At 34.3% G+C, this 21,988-nt stretch overlaps 1 protein-coding gene across 5 annotated transcripts in view; it reads left to right on the forward strand.

Moving 5' to 3' along the window:
* The window catches only part of LOC124368733 (transcription initiation factor TFIID subunit 3-like), a 51,226-nt gene extending 37,054 nt beyond the window's left edge, over positions 1 to 14,172 (forward strand). For 3 of the 5 annotated variants that reach the window (XM_046826063.1, XM_046826060.1, XM_046826061.1), the window contains 3 exons: positions 7,906 to 8,006; positions 8,656 to 8,798; positions 12,972 to 14,172. In XM_046826063.1, the coding sequence (XP_046682019.1) occupies positions 7,906 to 8,006; positions 8,656 to 8,794 (240 nt within the window). In that variant the 3' untranslated portion in view covers positions 8,795 to 8,798; positions 12,972 to 14,172. Of the gene's footprint in view, positions 1 to 7,905; positions 8,007 to 8,655; positions 8,799 to 12,971 lie in introns of those variants that run through there. The other 2 variants (XM_046826062.1, XM_046826064.1) reach the window with 1 other exon arrangement.
* The last annotated feature ends 7,816 nt before the right edge of the window (positions 14,173 to 21,988 follow it).

A 21,988-nucleotide genomic window follows, 5' to 3' on the forward strand; every position in this document is an offset into this window, starting at 1 on the left:
TGTGTTGAGGCATGACGTACATCTTGTGCAGTGGTTGATTTATGTTTACTGCTCATTTAAGTATCAATTCCGTTACACTGGAAGCGAGTTTTGTGCAACACCTGGTCAACATAGTCACACAATGTAACCACCATTGATACCAAAACGAAATTTGTATTTATAAAAAGTAAGAAGAATACTTTTTATAAATATTATGAAAACATTTGAGTACAAAGTAGAATTAAGTTTTTCCAGGAATAATTTCCAACATTCAAACAATAGTTCATTTGAGGGGAAATCCTCCTCCTATAGTTGGTTGGTGCTAAATCATTCTAGAACCAGAATCATTGCAGCGAGTTCTCAACACCCGTGGAGTAGTTCCGGCTAACAGTTCTGTTGCAACGAAACGATACATTCATTTTGTAATGTCACATCGTGTTTATTGGATTTATTTAATCGCAACATGGCTAAATTAAAAGACCCTCAGAAGGGTTCACTTCTGGCTGGTTTATACCTTCCAGTTGAACCTACACTGGTTACAGCAAAAACCGATGTGTTTCTTACATCTGGGCAAACTTTTGGATGTCCAGTCTGCAGCACATCACTAACCATAAATGTCCAGATAATAGCTCGATAATTACTCCAGCACATACTAAATCTCATATTGAAACAATAAAAAAATGAGTCGCCATTCCCTTACTGAAAAGTCCAAATCCAACTTAAATTATATTCTTATCAGCCTCTTATATAATTAGACAGGTAGTACCTAGGATGAAGGAACAGTATGGAGGTCAATATTCACGTGAAATCATAAATGCTAACCATGTCTCCAAAGGTGACACACACTGTTATTGTGATGAATAAATTAGTATTGAACGTATCGACTATTGTGCCTATGTTAAAACTTGTTTTGAACTTACGACGAATCTCCATGATGATGATACAGTGAGACCCTCTATGATAGGTGTGATAACAGTGCACTGATAAGCTGAATCTCAGAACTTGTACAAACTATCAATAGCAACAGATGTAAACCACTTTTGATTTTATTTGTATTAAAATCATCTGTGACCAGAGCCTAGTGAACAGTGAACCTAATAGCTTGTTTACTCATCTGTTATGTGAATGTCATGCATGTCCCTGAAGTCGGCCGATCCTACCGAGGCCAGACCAAAGGGAGTCTACTGTACTAGCTTGGGGGTTTCAGTGGAGTCTGCAGGCATGTCTCGGGATTGGACAGCCCCATGTTTTTGTATTGCACTTAAGTGTCAAGCATGTTAGGATGGTCAGGCTTTTCAGGTGTCTCTTGTTATATAAATACTATAGTCACTTGGAGATTTTTTTTAAAAATAGTGTATAAATCTAAAGTATATTTAAGAAATAAGTAATAGTGGGTGATTAAATAATACCTAAATTCTTGTTTATTGTTCTTAAACAAAACAAAAATCATTTTCATGTCAATATAAAATAAGTATTTTCTGTTAAAATTTTGCTAATCTGATAAAACATTGTACTGAAAAATGTATTCCACTTATGCTTAAAAGATTACGGATGAGATTGTTTTTCTTTAACTGTTACTTATATGAGGTCCACTCTGTAAGTTTTGAGATATCTGAAGAGATTTTGTGCTCAACAAACGCAAGGCGTGATGTAATCTCTTCCAGCGTCAATGTACTTATGAAGTAGGATTTTCCACTTGTTGAGCAGCCACTAAATTTTTGGAGTGGAGTCAAAATTTCATCAATCATTAATTTCACAAATCTCATCATTAATTTTAGCGTCTAAAGAAAAGCAATGGCTCCGCAAATGTTTCTTCAGATTGAAGAATCACCAGTAGTCGCACATAGCGAGATCAGGTGAATAAGGAGGGTGCTCCATCATTTTCATGCCATTTTCGGCCAAAAACTCCAAATTTTTTACAGCAGTAAGGAAGAGACATTGTCGTAATACAAAATTAAACACTTGATGGTTAAGTGCTGAAGTACTTCTGGCAAGCATTGTTCAGTGTAGTAACTTGCTGTGTCAGTCCTGAAGAAAACAGCGTGCATTACTTTCTTTACCGATTATGGTTTTCTTTACTATTATGGGCGATGGCTTGTCTTCAAACACCCATGGGTGACTCTCTCCTCGAGTTGGAATGTCAGAATGGTATGTACGTTTTTCTGACTTTTAAAAAGTCATCAATATTATTTACACTGCTGCAGATCTAATCCCGAGGGAAGCTCCAATCATTGAATAAGTGCAGTATCTGTCCTCTTGGGTCATATAGCACGCACCCGATCAAAGTTTTCTTGAGTGACAGTGGATTGTGGTTTTCCTGAAAGTTTATTTTCTTGAAGTGAATTTTAGTACCTTTGAAATGTAAGGCAATTTTAATACATTCTTTTTGAGACTAACCGGCTTGAAAATCATAGTCCGATAATGCTCTCTCGATAATCCCATAACTTTATGAAATTGATCTTTCTGAACAGCCGACACAAGTACACTGATGAACTACACTGAAGTTGCTATCTGGTACTTGGACAATTAGATAAGGTTGTTGCATTCAGCACTGTTTTTACTGATATCTCAAAACTTTCAGAGTGACCCTCTTATTATGAGTATAAAATATATTTTATAAGGGTATCAAAGTGTTACATAAGAGTGTGTTTATGTCTACTAATGTTGCATGATAGCAGTATGATACATGGTGTGGGAGGGGGCAAATATCCTGGATACCATTATTTGAGGGGTCTGTGGGAACCCCTAACTTCTTTAAATAAAGTATTGGGTGTGCGAGTCCTATTTATTCGTAGTTACAGTATTTACGTCTAAGCGTGTTTTTGTCTAGTCAATTTTAAAAAATCTTATGGTGAATAAAGGGACAACTGTGTTGTTTCTTTAGTATTTACGTTATTTAGTATAGTATACAAAATACTACTATACATAAATGAGTATATTACATTGTTCAAGCCCTGCACTTAACTAAATTTAACTACTTATAAATACTTTGAAGTACTCACTGTCAAAATCTTTGCAGTCTATAATTTAATCCTGTTGTTATCATTGCTTTTAAGTTTATGTTTTATTAAGAGAAATTTATAAGCAATACTTTCTTACTATTGTTAACAAGTAAAAAGTACTGATAAACAACTATTTATGACAGTTCTTTATCAATACTGTTAAGCTGTAGCCGATTGATGAGGTTGTATCACAGCAAACTAAATAATACAAGATTATGTCAATTAATTCACTCTTAGAGAAAGTGGTGCAATCGATTTGAGGTTGGATACAGTAAAACAATTTAATCATTACACTTTACTTTAAATCTCCTCAGGACAGAAAGCGTTTTTTACCATTTCACAAGGATTTATGTGATATAAAGTAAGAATATTTAGCAATTCCATAATTTGACCAAAGGTTGTATGTATATGAGTAAAACTTAGAAAGTGGCAACTTGTTTTAAAATTATATATTAATTAAGAAAATTGAATTTTTTTAAATAAAAATAAATGTCACACCCTTCAGACATATTTTATGTATTTACTGTTAAAATTTGATGTCCTTATCTTTTAGCCGTTTATCTGTGGGCCTGATTACAAAATACCCCAAAATACTACTCTAAATTTGTACAATTCATGTAGAATAATCAAAACAGTTTTCTTCTATTTTTCTCATCTGTAGGAAAAGTATCTTAAATAGCTGTGACTAACAAAATTTTAATTCCAACAGAAATTGATTTCACTACGGTGTGCAATACAGTGGTGCAGTTTTTGGTTGAATTAATTTTCACTTTCATAGCCACAGTTCTTTAAAATAAATTATTTAAGGTATTTTATAGAAATGTTATTACTGGGTTAAATAACACCTAAAATATGACTAAGAATATTCGTAATATTTTATGAATGACGTTTAGGGAGGGCACCAACAAGGGTAATGAAATATTACTTAATGAATCCACATTCAAACAATAAAATATGGCTTTCGAAAATGGAATGTTTTTCAATGAAATATAACTTTGGAAAATTATATGTGTTTTATATATAAAAAAAAAACACAATATGAATTATACTGATCCTACTAACTTCCTGTATGTTTTCGACAGGAACATTTAAGGGGAATATTGAACAAGAGTTGAACATTTCTTTGCGGTGTTGGTTTATCTTATCTTAATGGGCAAAGCTCAGTGAGACGTCTTGTCAGCGTGACAATTGGTTTCGCAGTAGTTAAACTCGTGTCGAGTACAGTAGATTATTAACCTACCCTACCCATATTGTAACCTACCTAACCCATAGCTTAACTTGTCATACTCGAATTTTAAACCTGTCCTAGGTAGTTACATGCCCACCTGATATTTTATCCACGTCAAATATATTGGTCTTGAAAAAAAAGAACAAATACTTACCTATCCAAGTACCTAACTGTCAAGTACGTGTTCCAATGTACTCTACCTGAGGGCATGATATAGCACATTTGGGTACGAGTTGGCCTTCGGGTAGGGTGATTGGCTTCTTGGTAGTGCAGTTGGCTCTCAGGGCATGTTGGGACATGTGTCTTGACTGTCAGGTGGTTAGTAGGTTAAGTAAGTTTTTGTTCTTATTTCTCAAGATAGATGTATTTGCCCTGAGTAGGATAGGTTTAAGGCACAGGTACAATTTAAGATGTGGATTGGGTTGATTGAAATTTGGAAGATTAGATTAATAAGCACGCGGGATAGTAGTTTGGTTAGTCTTTATTATTTTTAACTGAAACCGCACAAAAAGTAACTCTGGTCAGTATAATGTCTAAATACATTAAGAATTGTAAAAATTATATGTACTTATCCTCAATAGTTTTTTTTGTGAGAATCAGAAAAATCTAATTAGTCGTTACACATGGTGTACATGAATGGCGCCACATGATTAAGAAAGTAAACGGTTAAGTTTACTAAACATGCTTTACATTAGTATCTAATACAATATAATTTTCTTGAGTCTTAATTCAAGATGGTCAAATTACTACTTTAAGTCCCTACATTTACTTGAATGACAAAAACATAAGTTTTCCAGACATTTGACATCATTCAGTGATACTGTACGATCAGTAACACTACCTTTCATCTGCAATCTGATCTCTTTTTCTCAGGTGAATGCCTAACCTAATACATAACAACAATGTAGGTTAAAGTAAACAAAACATACCAGAGCATTGTGTCACGCATAAGTCAGGAACCACAACAGCCACGCACACTAACTCTAAAACATGCACTTAATAAAAATTAAACACTAATTATTAAAACTGAACTACAGAATACAAGTCACAATACATCTGCACTCACCGCCCAACGAAATAGAATTGACCAGAGGCCAATAATAAATGGCAATCATCACAGCAGAAAAAAAGATAGCAGCAAAATAGGAGGAATGGAGTGGGCATTTTTTTTATTATTGGCTTATTCTAGATGAAATTTTTAAAACCGTACTGTGACTTCGCATTGGGTTATTACAAATCACTAATCTGTTTACTTTCGGCTTTTTGTTAGTTTATTTTGCAGAATTGGCAACCAAAAAGGCCTAACTTAAACTGATCTAACAGATTAGAGATTTATAATAAACCAATGCGCAGCCACAGTATGGTTTTAAGATATTCATATAGAATGAACCAATAATAAAAAAGGTCCACTCCCATCCCTCCTTTTTTGTCACTATCTTGTTTTTGCAGTGACGATCGCCATTTACTATTGGCTTCTGGTCAGTTCTATTTTTTTTAGGCTGGTAAGTGCAGACCCATTGTGACCTGTATTCTGTAGTTCAGTTTTAATAATTAGTGTTTAGTTTTTATTAAGTGTATGTTTTAGAGGTAGTGTGCTTGAAATAGACACACAACATGGCTGTTGTGGTTCCTGACTTATTCGTGTTACAACGCTCTGGTATGTTTTGTTTACTTTAACCTAGATTTTTGTTATGTATTATGTTAGGCATTCACTTGAGGAAGAGATCAGATCGCAGATCTCGAAACATAGTGTTACTGATTGTATTGTATCACTGAATGATGGCAAATGTTAGGAAAAATCCTGTTTGCATGACGATCCTTCCATTGTCAAAAACAAGCTTCAAACGAAGAAAAGATCTTTTCTGTATGTCCTGTTTTAAAAAGTTATCTTAAAGGTATATACATAAATTAAAACAGTGTTAACCCAACCAAAAACCTATTGCACCACCTTACCGAGCGTAAACTGTTAAACTGTAATCTAGCAGGCATGCTTTGTCTCTAACAAAGTTGATAATGCAAAAATACTCATGGTGGGTTAAATGAAAATTTATAAAAATGGTTTAAGGTTGAAATATTATTCCTTTTGGGAAAAAACTCAAAAGTTCTCTCAGTACAACCAGCTATTGGCAAGGCTCATATTGCTACAATACAATGTACAATAAATTAAATTTTGCCAATTAACTCTAGAAGTGACGATAATTTTCCACTTAAAATGGTTGATTTTAGTCATCTTCCAAGTCTTCACTATTCTTTATAAATACTCAAAATATGTTCGTTTTCCAACTTTCTAGACATAGAATTAGTAAACATTTTCATATACATTAAATCATCTCATATCCGGCCTTCTGACATTCGAAACTTGACTTATGGGCATTTGTTTGTGGGAAATACTCATATTTAATAAAAGTTTAGCAATGTAAACATTTTAATATTGCTGCACACATTTCATCGATGGATTTGATATTTGCTGGAAGAGCATTCCAGAATCGACAGGCATGAAACTGTAAATGAGTAACATGTAATAAGAAAGATTACCTATTTCAAAAGGCGTTTACATAGCTTCATAAGTCAGTTCGTGAACTTGGTGTTGATCCCTCTAATTGAGTCTCTTGCCTTCAGTTTATGCAGAGAAATTCTGAAATCGAGGTGCATATCTCTGAACCATTTCCTAATGGCTTGGGAGAAGTTGAATAACTTATACTACAGGCTGGTTCAGGCCCAACAGAGTGCTTCTTTGAGCTATTTCTTGCCAGTTCGTCAGAGTGTTCATTGCCTTAAAAACTGGCATGTCTAGCTTACGACTAGCTAGAACGGATAAAGTCTTAAAGATTCTCATACCCGATTTAAAGTAAATTCTGATAAGTTAAGGAACGTAAGGGCAGCCTTATTTCAGGTAGAATTACTATTCGTTGATTGTCATAAGTGGATTGAATTTAGTTTTAATGTAGTAATTTGTTTGTTGATAGCTGCTTCTAGGCTTAAAATATGGATTTTATTAAGTTCATTGCCAAAATTAATGTTCTTCAGCTACTAGAAAAATGAAACATAAAAATAATGATAGAGCAATCAGTAATCTGAAAAATTGCTAAGAAATGAATTTTGTATTATAATCTTAAATTTTGTATCGCTAAAGTAGAATGGAAACTGCCATGATATGGTTGAAATTTCAGCATTTGGTATAAATGAATTAAAAATGAAAAGCCAGAAAAAATTTAATAAATAAAGGTGTTAAACTAGAAAAGAACAAGTTTATCACATAGGCATTCTCATCAATAAGTATATGTTTAATTTTACAAATAATTTAGGTTTTGACTAAAAAGTTTATTGGTTTTTACTTATTTTTGTAGGATCTGAAGTTAATATTGATGTTTAGTAATATCAGTCATAATTTTTTAACAATACAAAGGTCGTTTTACACGTTTTGCTGCCAATATTATTTTTATCGTACTGTTAATTCTATATGTTTTTTTATTCACACACTGATACATTGTTTATACATTCTATACTTCCGTACCACCTCACCCGATGTTTGTTGTCTCTTGAAAGCAAAGTAATGTTTTAAGCTAGTTTGTAGACTGGAGAAGGAAGTATACTATAGCTGAATACAGCAGAAAGTAGGGTAATCCTGCTGAAATATGGGGACACAGTGAAGGTGTGTTGGGCATGTGCATACAAGTTATAACAAGCTTGTTTTAGGACAAGGAAGGCAACCAGGTGTGGATCTGTCCCGCTTGCAACGGTCAGGATGATGGCAGTCCGATGATTGGCTGCGATGGATGCGACGCCTGGTATCACTGGTCAGTACATCTTGATTTATTGTTATTTATTTATGATTAATTAAAACTTTTCTGTGGTTTATGGCACACTGTACAGAAAGTATGATTACGTCGTGCAGATAGCCTTGATAGTATATTGGCAGATTCTAGTATGGCCACAATTTCACAAAAATACAGTTTTACCTTGGTAATTCGAACCCCATTGATTGAATTTTTCTGTTCCCATTGAACTTTGATATCTTGCCCCATACTATTTTACTTCAATAGTTAAGTGTGGAAAAGATCCTTGACCATTTGAATTGTACCGAGCAGCTAAATTTCTGCAAATCAAACTTAATGTCGGAACTGAAGTTAATTAATATATCAGTTGTTTTTATTTTCATGAATTTTTAAGTAATTGAAACTGTCTTTGACTTACTTATATAAAATTAGAAACAAAATTAATAAAAATGGTATCTGTTTACATCATTCACGCAACTTTGTTATTTCAGCATTTTTCCCTTATAAATTCTTTAACTCTCCAACAACGTACTACTATGATCTTTTTATTGTATATTTCAAAGGAATTTTTCTTTTAACTGTCAAACATATTTTCCTAATCATATTGAGCCGGCAATGTGCGGTCACATTGAATTGAATTCTTATTTAAAAAGAACGTTGTATGTTACAGGGTTTGTGTGGGGATTCAAGTACCTCCGGACTCTAATGATTGGTTCTGCCGAGTCTGCATCAGCAAACGACAAGACAGTCTCGGTGACAGAAAGAAAAAGACTGATAGGCGGAAGAAAAAAGGAGGAGGTGTAACATAAAAAGGTCAGTTAACTTAGTTAAATCTTAAATAAGTACAGTCCTAATATACTCACCTGGCTCATTGAGTTCTAAATTGCACCTAAAATAGCTGTGGTAGTAAGGGTTGATTCAATGAGAATGTTGAGTTTAGATAAAAAAAAAGTGTACCTGATGAGACAATTAAAACATCTCTTCTGAGTCTTAGTGGTACTAATGAGCTGATAAAGACATGGGCATCAGAATCGGCCTTGTTTTCAAATATCTGTTTGAATTCTTGTGCTTTCGAGCCATCATATCCCTATTTGCTGATAAGCGTTTTATTCTGCAGCTTAGTATCAGTTGCCGTTCTAGATAAAAGGCAAAGACGTTGAGTGGTGTGGTCGAGATTTTGAACATTTACCTCAGCTTTTATTTCAGAGATGATATCTTTAGGATGGCATTCTTTTTCTCTCTTTCCAGCAGGGAATAACTCGGGTATATATCTTCTTGCCTACTTCTTGAACTAATAATTTTGCAATATTTGGTGGCTCTTGTTAGGGTTAATGAGGCCTGTTTTATGAGCTTAGAAAGGTCTTTGTTGCCTGAGGATCTTTCGCTCATCAATGCAGCATAGGTCAACTCTTTATGAGGTACTTCTGACTTCACGTTTTCTGTTTTGTGCCTCTTGCCTCTTACTACATTCCTAGAATTCCTTTGAAAGGCGGCCGGGTTTATGGAGTTGCCAATCAGATAGAGAGATCGTGCCATTATTCATTAGTTTTCCGAAAACGGCATTCTTTGTAGCTTGCCGTATAACACTTCAAATGATGTCCAAAAGACTTTAAGCTGTATAAAAGTAAATTAATCACTGGGGCATTTGATCATTTCTGTTAGTTTTTCCTCAAGAAAGTCCAGTTTTTTGTCACAATTTTTCATTTTGCACTGTTTTATCATTTTGAGGATATCCTCTCTATTGTCATCGATATCTCAGCTCTAGAACCTGTTGACAAAAAGAAAACTAGTGTATTTGTTACAGAATTTACAATATTTGAATTATTTTTTATTAAAACCTCTTTTAATTGAATTGCAATAAAACAAAGGAACGGAAAGTGGTGGAAGGTTTTTCTCTTCATAATTCAAGTATAGTTTCACAGAATATGTCTATTTATGAAATATAGCTTAACTCTATGTAACTGATACTTAAAATGCATTCGGAAAATCTGTTTATAAGAAATTTTCTGGTTCAACAATTCATGAGTGTCTGCTACATTTTATGAATGAAAAAGTTATTCATATAGTTCAATAATGCATTATAAACAAAGTACACACCTGTGCCTGAAGAATCCATGGCATTTTTTGGGTTTGCACTAAACATAACAGTATAAAATTTCGCAGAAAAGTGATGAAAAATAGAAAGTGTCGAGAAAGCAAACGTATTAGCACAACAGAGTTCCGACTGACGTGGAAAGTGTAGGAGGTGCATTACCAGGTTGGACCGGTTTTGTATGAAGAGGGTTTCCTATTGCCGCTAGAGAACAAAGAAGACCTGTGTAGTAAAGTTTATGAATTGGACTTTTGGCCAGGTTTTTTTTTATATACCCATATGTGTATTGGTTGGTTATGAAGCTGTACAAGTTACAGTTGTTACAACAAGCTCTACATCATTATGCCAAATGCAAACTTGTGGAATTTTGTTACAATATTCTTGATGCTATTGACAGTGGTAAAACTTTTCCACAAAGCATTGTGTTCAGTGATGAAGCTACTTCCATGTTAGTTGTCTGGTAAATAAACACAATGTTCGACTTTGGGCCTACAGAACCGCCAAAGTTAATGTGTTTTGTGCTATATCCTGATCATCTGTTTACTCTCATGGAACATTCTTCTTTGATGGAAACATGGTAAATGGTCAACAGTATCTCTGTCTGTGCTAGTATTCTTGAAAGGGCCTTTGTGCCTCCCTTACTTTATGTTTAGGTCCTCAGAATCTGAGACTTTTACAGAAGCCAATCAAATTTGAGGGCTCCTGTTCTCTGATATCCTTGAGACTGGAAAGATACGCCATTAGGAATTTTTCCGATTTTTACATAATGGCAGGACAGTTTTGCCATATCTATCTAAGCTTTATAACTGACTTGGCTATATTTATAATATAAGCTGTAATGAGACTTTGTCAATGATCTTTATTTTATGGCAATAAAAGATGTTGATTGGTATATGTTTCGCTGATTCTTCTGCTTTTCCGCAGAGTCTGCATTCATCAGTCTAGCTTAGACCCAAATTAACAGGTGTTTCCTAAGGGGGCCATGTCCTGTCAACATCCCTAATACCAGTTGTATATTCTCCTTACTTTATTTTAGGAGAGCTGTCCACCATTTAGCATAAGGAGGGATAAACGTTTTAGATTATCTTAGTTCAGAGGCCCTTCTCCAGGTTAAGTATCTAATCCTTTTTTCCTAATCTTTTACTAGAGCTTTGCTGTAGAAGAAAGCTACTCTACAGCCTGGCTGTGGCCCTACCATAAGTGTTTCTGTACCTATTTTGACAAGGATATCTGCTATTTCGTTTCCCTGAATACCCTTGTGGTCCGGCACCCAACCGAGTATAATTTTGTTCCTCTTTGCCAGTTCCGCTAGTACATACTTAGTTCTCATACTGCTTTATAGTCAAAGGAGCAGGTGTCGAGTGCTGCCTGACTATCTGAAAGGATTAAATATTTGCTCCTTTTGGTCTCATTTGTATGAATCTTCTGGCACATCCATTAATTACCATGACTTTCGTGTGGAAGACAGTGGCGTGTTTTTCCAGGGGCACTGCTAAATTTACTCCTGGCCCATATATACCAAACCCTGCCCTACAGTCAAGGAGTGATCCATCTGTATAAAACTTCTGGACACCTTTAGTAGGGTAGGCCTCCTTATTACTCCATTTCTCCCTATCTTCAATAGAGACTAGATATGATTTTTCAAAGGAATATTTCCTAACCATACTCTATGATACATATGTTATCATTTCAGCCTCAGGAAATTCCTGTGTTATTATCATATGTGCTTCTTAGGACCTAGGCTTAATCACCTCTTTACTCAGAAGCTTCATTGATCTTAATGTGTCTGTTTTCTTCAACTTTCAACTCCTGATCTATCCTGAGTGTATCCCAGAACTACTTCAAGTGCCAAAGTTAGACAGGAGCTCATTGCCCCTGTGATGTTTACACAAGCTAACATTTGAAGACTGTAGCCTCTTGGCAGCTGTTTATTATGTCTTCTTATATCCAATAAATCATTTTGAGTTCAGCCCCAATTTAAATCCAATCATTTACAGGCCCCAAGGGTTTACGATGTTTCCAAGTATTGATGTTTACGATATATAGATTCCATGTTAGCCTTTTATCTAGAACTACACCTAGATATTTGACTACATCGGAATGTTTTATTCTAGTACCTTCCAAAACAGGTTGTGCAAGCTGAAATTTCCTTTGTTTGGTGAAGGTTATTATACTTGTTTTTGATAGGTTAATCCTTAGATCTTCCCCATGGGAGTCAGTTTCTTATTATGTTTAGGGTTTCTTGAGTGAGGCGTTCCAGACAAATTCCCCTATCTTCTGGTTTTGTTAAGAGGTTGTCAACCACAATCGCCCACAAAAGGGGAAATAGTACCTCTCCCTGGGGACTCTTTTCCATCTCTGAACTTTGCTCTTGTCGACTTTTAGGAGGGCTAATATCCACTTGACAGCATTCCGAGAAACATTAAACCTTTCCAGTGCTGCCTACATGAATTGATGTGCTACTCGGTCAAAAACTCCTTCAGTATCCATAAAGACGCTTTGTTTTCTTTGAAGGTGTTCTCCACGACTTCCATTAAGCTGAGAAGGTGGTAGTTGACTTATCTCGGTATGTTACAAAACTGGCTGTTTCCGAGGCTGCACAAAGACAACATTGTTTTTCAAGATGGGACAACCCCTTACTGGAGTCACCAAGTGCGTGAATATCTGAATGAAACCCTACCAAACCGTTGGATTTGTTGTCAAGGAGCTAGCGATTTAGCATGTCTCACTTGAGCGTCACGGCCAACGTATTTGACACCCTTTAGTAGGGTGTCAAATAGTAGGGGTTTCATCTTCATCCCAAGTAATTCTGTTACTAGAGGATTTCACCAGTGAAAATAAATACAACCAAATATTGATGTACATAATAACTAACTATGTCCTTGTGTTTTCAGTTACAGGATTGAGGCTGTGTGCAACCAAGAAGGATTGTTCCATGTGGTTTCATCGCCATCCCAAGTAATTCCGTTATTAGAGGATTTCACAAGTGAAAATAAATACGACCAAATATTGTTGTACATAAAACATAGCATAATTGGTATTTCTACTAATTATAATCCATAGACTATCTATCTGTATGAATATATCGAAGTCAAAAGTACTATTTTTTATATTTTAATATGTATATATGTGGACATAACTTTGCTCTTAAATTATTAACGTCTTATCTTCCATACTGTGTTGCATTTTGTTGGATACACCATTTTAAGTTGTTTTTACAGTTAGAATGACTGTAGTTTTTCTTGTTTTTTGTTATTGTTTTGTAGTATTATATGGAACAAGTTATCATTATACACTTTAATTTGTTTTATTCACAACCCAACACGCTAAAATCACTGATATACAATTTCTAACCTTGCACTGATTGAAAGTATATAATGTTAAAACTACTGAAGCTAAGTACTTACATTCAGAAAAAAGAAGTAATACTGTAATTTTTAAACCATTGGCTCGTTTTGTATTGAATCGGGATGTGCAGTGTTAGTAGAAATGCCAGTGATTATTGTTGGATTGCTGAATCCGAATGTTTAAATATAGCATACACGCAGATATTAACAAAATTAAAAATTTATTTTTGTTTTTCGTTTTAGCTAATAAAAGATATATCTGTAAACAAATAAATTAATTTCCCAATTCCCAGAAGGCAACAATTTTTTGGGGGGAGAGATGTACTGTGAAAAATGTGCTGAGAAAGTGTTCGATGCAATATTTAGTGTAAAGTACTCGCATAATACTCAAAATTATATTTGTTCCTTAATTACGTAAGAGGTTGTGAACTAGAAACTGTTCTATATAGAAGGTTATTTTAAAATGTTTAGAGAATATCTGAATTTGTATTTGTTTGGCTTTACTGGATAATATAGATAAAGAAACATAAGAAAGACTTCTATACTAATAATGAATCTAAAGTTAATTTTAAATTTGCTTGTATGACTTGAAATCAAACTATATATTGAAGGTCAAACTGAAAACTCAGATTGCATAAAGACATATCGCTAGTCTAGAAGTGATAGATAGCCTTTTGGCTTGTTTTTGTGATTGTATACTAATAATTATTTAACTTCATTTTGGTACAATAAATTGTTTGTGTTTTGACTCGTTTTTGTGATTGAACACCATTATGATTCAACTTTATTTTCGTACAATAAATAGTGGTTTGTTGTTTGGCTTGTTGTGATTAAATACTATTACAATTTAACTGTATTTTGTACAATATATATATATATATATATATATATATATATATATATATATATATTGGTTTTGTGATTACACTGTATTAGTTTAGTAGTATTCTAGTATTATATGCTCTATGTCTTTAGTATATATATAATAGTTTTCTTTTGACAGTGTACAAAACAATGCAAAACAGATTTCATTCTGTTTGGTACATTTATTGATTTGTGCACCAATATAATTAATATAATATAAGCAGGGATATTATATTTAATGATACAATGACATACCAGAGATAATTTCTAGACCAGCATTATGACCTTATTATTCTTGAAGTGAGTTATACTTTGTTAAACAGAATTGTACAGTTAGTGTTGTATACTACAGTATCAGGAAGGCAATGAAGTGGGCAACCCTAAATCTGTGTTCGGCAGCAATTTATTTTGAAATTCATAAATATGAATAAACATGTTATGAGAATATTGGCAGACATTCCAGACATTGGTATCTTTGTAACATTTGGAATGACAGATGCTACATTTTGGATGACTTTCCTGACACCCTAACCGGACTAAACACGTCTATTGTGATCCTCTCAAAACGTATTTGCTCTGTAACAACAGACTGCATTCTCAGACAGGATGTAGTCAGGACAGGATGTAGTCAGGACAGGATGTAGTCAGGACAGGATGTAGTCAGGACATAATGTGACTTCCGGTCACACTTTGCTTTGTATTTAGTGATTGGAAGAACAATGCATAAAGTGATAGGAACAATACATTCACAAAAAGTGGCATAAATAACGTTTAAGTAGTACCCTGATTAGATTTCACTAGTTATATAGTAGTTTGTAGTATAGTAGTTATGTTTCAGATTGTAATATGTTGTGTACCTGTGCAATATTTTATGAATATTCCAGAATATGTTTTTGAACAATATTGTATAACCCAACAACTGGTGTTTCTATAGCCTCGTAACGATAGGCTATTTGTCATGGTTGTGTAAAAGTATATTTATAAAAATCTATATTTTTTATTAAATATATTTTATTAATGGGACAAATATTATAAGTAAAGGGTAAGCCTAATAATTATATTAAGCTAGATACCCAGATGCAGAAAGGGCCATGTACACTAATATGAACAATATCAAATTGAAGAAAGAGTCATGTAACTATTTAAAGCCATAAACAAATGGAAGAAGGGGCTATGTGACACATGGCCCCTTCTTCCATTCAACTTATTTAGTTTATTACAACATGACCCCTTCTTGCATTAAACAGCTGGTATTTACCTTGACTTTAGTAAACACAGTGTGTTTGTATAAGTGGCATTGTTGATGTTTGTCGTGTTATATTTGTTTAAGTAAAGAGGAGTTTAAATTCTTTAACATTATGATGAATGCTAGAGCCAAATTATTGGTTGATTTGGCTTTATCAAAGGCCAGAAGACATAAAAGAGAAAATATAGAAGAGAGAACAGGCACAAGGTGAGGCAGAGGTGAAAGCTACAAATCTTACAAAGGTATAGAAGTCCCTTCTAAATCAGTTGAAGAGGGCAATATTTGCCCAGAACGTTGCAAATTAACACATAAGCACAATACTTACAAGTATTTCATAACTTTAGAGGGTAAGCAAACTTTAGTTTGCAAAAGAGCTTTGTACCAAATTAGCAAGAAGAAAATTATACAATTATAGTTAGGTATACAAACCAAAATGAAAAGAAAATCAGTCACCAGTAGTCCCGACAAAAGGGGCCATCATGATAACAGGCCGAATAAAATCCCAGATGCAGTTAAAGAATATGTTAAGGAGCATATTTCAAGCTTTCCTGCAGAACATGCTTACTGCTCTAGAACACACAACATAAATAGAAAATACCTTTCCCCTTTGTTGACATTACCAAAAATGCACTGCCTTTGCCTTGAGTTATGTGAAGGAGAAAACAAGTCAGCCAGTTACAAGATTAAAGAATGTTCATACAGATCAATTTTTGTAAATGAATTTAATCTCTCGTTTCGTCAGCCCCGAAGTGACACTTGCAGTACGTGTGATTCAGGGAAAGCTAACAATGAACATGTAGAAAGTTACCGCGATGCTTTTGATGCTATGAAAGCAGAGACGGACTTAGCACGAACATCGGACAAAGTTGTCTACATCACTATTGACTTACAAAAAACAATGCCACTACCGAGATTAACCACCTCGAAGGTGTTCTACCTCAGACAGCTATGGTGTTACAATTTCGGGGTTCATATTGTCACAAAAGATGTTGATAAAACGGTCTTTTGTACTTGGACAGAACAACAGAGCTCCAAAGGAAGTACAGAGATCTTAAGCTCTTTACTGACTATCTTTGAGTTTGAAAATGTCTTCAGAAATAAGGAACACCTCATTTTGTGGTCGGACTCTTGCGGAGGCCAAAACAAAAACTTCTTGATACTTTGTCTCCACCAGTACCTACGTCATAAGAAGTTTTTCAAAATAATTGATCACAAATACCCTGAGGTCGGACACACTTACCTGGACTCTGATCGCACTTTTGGTAGGAATGAAAAGATTCTACGAAAAAATGAGACCTTATATTCCCCAGAGCAGTATATAGATATCATTGTCAAAAGTGGAAAAAAGAATGTAGTTATTGACATGACCATTTTAGGAAAACGGACAAACTTGGAGAAAGAAATGAAACTGTTGAACAGAAAAAAGATTGTTTAAAGGAACAGGTTAGGTTCAGAGATGGAATCAAGTGGTTCAGAATTGACTCGTACGGCTACTACATGTTTAAAGAATGCTACGACTACAACATGCCCTTTTAACAAGTGAATATCAACAGATCAATGAAGGATGATGAAACTCCTAATCTGGAAAACCTCGTTCTTGAAAGGGATCTGAACAAGAAAAATCCAGTAACAAGAGAGAAGATTGACAGCCTGCGGCAACTTAAATACATTCCCGAAGAGCACCAGTGGTTCTACCGAAACATCATAGCTGAACATGACACACATGAAGGTCAATGAACAGTGCCATAAGTGCAAGAAGGATATTACTATGTGACAAAAATATCGAAACGATTAGCTTACATTGTTTTATGCATTGTTGCACATCCACCGTTTCATGTAGCTTATGGCGAACAATTTTAATTTTTTGACAAAGATTTGTCTAAAATGTCTATCAATGTTTTTATATATTTGGTAATCAAAATTAGTTTGTTCTCATTTAATTTGATTGATTGAAACCTAGAGTAACCCTTTATTCAATTTGTAAGGTCCTCAATAACAACTACACTATAATGGAAGAAGGGGCTATGTGATTTGTAAATTTGTTAATAAATAGGTGCAAACTCCATTCAAGTCTAAAAATCTATTCAAAAGAATTTGATAATTGTTGGTAACACACCCTGAAAAAATTGGAGGTATAGAGTGTACACTTAAAAACCTCCAACAAAAAAACTTTGAGGCCAAATATCTCAAAACTTACTTTTTGTTACAATAGCCCCTTCATGCACTCACCCCTTCAATTACTAATGTATAATTAAATACTAATGTATTAAATTGCTAATTTGCTGTGATGTTTGACACAAATGCGAAGGTTACCAGTTGTTGGGTTGCATATAAATACGGATAAATATCAGCATTTTCACAGTACAAGATCTCAGACTCCCTTTAGAACCAATTCTTATCAAATTACAAAGCTTTTGCTTTTTCCGATTTTACTGTCCATAATTATTTTATACAACGGTCACAATTAAATATACAATGTTTATCTAAGTCCAATAAGAATTTTATACAAGTTTAACATAGTAGGTAGTTGTTAGAGTGATACATCATATTTTAACATGCACAATTGTACATGAATTTTAGAATACTAAGTTTTGAAATAATTTAGTAACATTAGATGTTACCTGTAGCTGGTAACACATTATTACATATTATTATAGCTAAGTGATGTTAAAGGTTTGTAAATCTCGTAAAGCATAAAATATTAAATCCAGTTGATTATTTGTATGAAATGAAGATAAGGCTACTTTCTGAAGATGTAAAAAGCTAAAGAAGTGTGTATATAATGTATTTATTTATATCTTTGAGTGGAAATAAAATTGAATTAAATGGTAAGTATGATAATAGTTCTTTATGTGACACAAGTGTAAGTTGTACTTAATCATTCAACTGTACAATATAAAAAATATTAATATAGGTTCGAGTTGTGTTCCAAAGAGAGTTCTGGTGCTCTCGTTATATTTTGGGATACAGGGGGAAGTGATAGTTCCGAAATAGATAGTTCATCACAATTAACACAAGTTTAGCTTAAATGTGTACTTCTTTCGGAGGAAGACCCAATATTATATTCGTTTTCATATTGATGTATCCACTTGAATCATATTGTTTTACAAGAAACACTAAAGAATGTTTGTATTCGTTATAAATTACCGGTATTATTGCGATATGTTCAACTTTCAAAGAGGCGATTTCAGTTTCCAATCATCGACCTTCTTCCACTGTGCATCATTAAATGATAATTGGAAGTCTCCTCAACGAAAAAAATTTTATTAGTGTGGATAAAAAAAATAAAGTAAGTACAAACCAGATGTTTTTTACAACAAAATTAAACCTAAGTCTTGACTCCTACTTTATAGAAGGCTACAAGACCTTCTATAAAGTGCCTGAAATCTGAAATAGATATTAAACGCTTTGCACAATCAAAATCCAAGTGGTATTGCAGAATTCATCGCTTTCGTGATATTCTATTGAGGCAATATTGTCTAATGCAGCAGTTGTTTTAAAATTACTGCCTGTAATGCAATGTCGACTGTACAGAAATAAAAGTCTGGATTGAGAAGACTATCACACATTTGCTGGTGTGGTTGTCAGCACCCACACGTTACTTTCTGGATGGAACTTACAGATACACCAAAATAGGATTGTAGTGATTCCATTAAACAGATACTGAATCATTTCCCAATTCTGAATTTTAATTTTTGTTGAATTTCTCAACCCAAACAGTTGTGAACCACGAATTTTGGTTTAAATTAAGAACCTCTATTAACGGACTAATGTTTCTAATACAATCCTTGCGTTTTCTAGACTGCTTTAATTAAATATTATCATCTGTAATATTTATCTTTTCCTCTTGTAATATACAGATGACATATCATTAAATCCAAACCCTATATGTATATGTGTGGATGTTCAGGTCTTCTGATGTATCCTGAAAAGAGATATTCTAGGTAATGTTGAACTGGTCCCCTTCATAGTACTCACTTCCCCAGTTACTACTTCGGCACTTCTCCCACTTTTGGATTCTCCCTTTGCTTTTTAGATTTCCTCTTATGTTATCAAATCCTTTTGCTATCAATGGAGTTTTCAAATTTTGAGAACAAAATCACAGGGTGTTATGTCAGAATGGTTATTTTAGGAGGCAATTTCCATTGTCTAAGCCCGTGTCCTAATTTTGTGTGAAATTTGTAGAGGAATTTCTTTGAAGATAGAAAGTAAGTGTCGGTCACGTGGTTCTGACAAGGATTAAAATAGAAAGGTATGGACAGGATTAAAAATATCAAATGGCAATGATTTCCTCTTATTGTATTTTGTAGCTTGATACTCTTAAAATCGTGTCAGTTATGTACATAAAAGTTAAATCAGAAGTCAGCATCGGTCAACCATATGAAGACTTTATTTTATTAGGTGACAATGATATAAATATTAAATTTCTAACATTTGCTTTTATATGTGTCCAGCTAAAAAATATGATCTGAGAAAGATATTAGCATTTGGTATTTTTAACCCTTTTCATTCCCCACTAAAGCTAACGTGGCTGACAATAAATATTTTACATAAAATTCCTTGTATAAATTTCATGAAAAACCAAGTTTGTGCTTGTACAATGCAAGTCGGTTCTTTGCTCCTGGATTATGTAGGTAATTTGTAGGAGTTGTTTTAGTCAACATTTCATCAAGAAATCACTGTCATCATGAAGGATTCAATCACGAATTGCCTTACAGTTCATAGTTAGATTATTTTCGTCACGCTAGATCCAGATTAGTGTATAAATCTTTTTTAAATGTCACAAACAAAATTTTTTTAGATATCAAGCTTTTCTTCGAGTTCTTGAACAGTTAAGTGATAGATTGAGGTGATGAGGAGAAAGCATTCAATGTTTCTGAGATTTTTGATTACATGTTTGCCAGTCAGCAAATTCAGTTTTCCACTGAAACGCAGATAAAGTCATCTATTATATTAAGATACCTTTTAATATTCTTCACCAAGTATACCTTAAATCTCATCATCATCTTCTCATAGCCTAAGATGAAGTATAAGCAAAGTCTGGTAAAACTTGATGCAGATTCTTTAATCAAAACGTTATGTCGTAATGGAATGCAACGTTATTGTAAGGTTGACATATCGACATAATATGACACAGAGGAGTTTGACGCCATGTAGTGATGTTACTGCAACGAGTTTGTTACAGTTGTCTGCTACATAAAAAAAGCAGGAAATCCTTGTGTTATTTACAAAGTTTTCTTACGTAATGCGTTGATTTTTATGATAACATGAAGCAGTATTTTTCGTGGATACATCAAGTGTGTCACTTTAAGTAGTATTCATATAAGAAGTGAACTAGGATTGTTGCAGATATTTGTGGTAGATATATACAAATTATATGCAGCATTTTGGATATCTGCAAAGCAATATCTCAATTGAAAGTGTAAAGTTAAAAGTACTGTAACATCAGATCCAAATTAAATTACTGTGACTTATAGGTTAACTCTTTATTGGGATTTCACAAGCCCATAAATTCTGAGAAAAGTCAACATAAATTAAATTTAAAAGTGTACTCATGACAATACAGTACAACCCCGATAAGTCGGCCCCCGTTAATCCGGAAGTCCGGCTAACCCGGACCGATTTTCAAATAAAAAATGAAAAATCAGACAAACATTTCAATAATAAAAACGTAATATTTTTGAGTGGTATAGTATCCGTGAATCGATGTTGCATCAGTATTTGATGGGACTGTACGACAGTGAGTGTGTGACTCATGGCACACGGCGGCCGATTGGCGGTCATTGTCCCGGATTCTCGAAAACAATAACAGACGCGTATTTCCCCAAATCCTCTCTGAAGTAGATGAAAATGACATTAATCTGTGGTTAGGGGCAGACAATAACGGAGGCTATGAGCCACTTACTGACGAGGAAGTGATCGCGTCGTTTTTACCTGGTGCTAATGAATCAGACGCTGAGGAGGCAGACGGGGACATTGAAGATCCAGTGATGAGTCATGGAGATGCAGTGACCAAACTAAACGAACTAATGGTTTATTTCGAGCGGCAGCGGCAGGCAGAAACATCGCCGGCTGAATTGCTCATGTTGAAGAGACTGCGGGATCGACAGCACGCAAGCGGCAGACGACATTGGCACAACCAAAGCTGACTGACTTTTTTACCAGGAAATGAACAGTTATAAATGTACTGTAAGGATTAATAATAATTAAATGTGCATATGTTTGATGTTTTTACAATTATAATGGAGTTTATCTGTAAGTATACCGTATTTTATTAATTTTTACCTAATTCTTCGGCTAACCCGGATTTTCGTTAACCCGGATCGGCCGCGCGGTCCCGATTAATCCGACTTATCGAGGTTCCACTGTACTGACAAACACGCTTACCATGTCTGCAATAGTCCTCTGGATTCCATTCAATCTTCCGTTGTCACCAATGAAATTCAAACAAACC

Source organism: Homalodisca vitripennis, chromosome X (assembly GCF_021130785.1).
Source record: "Homalodisca vitripennis isolate AUS2020 chromosome X, UT_GWSS_2.1, whole genome shotgun sequence".
Lineage (NCBI taxonomy): Eukaryota > Metazoa > Arthropoda > Insecta > Hemiptera > Cicadellidae > Homalodisca > Homalodisca vitripennis.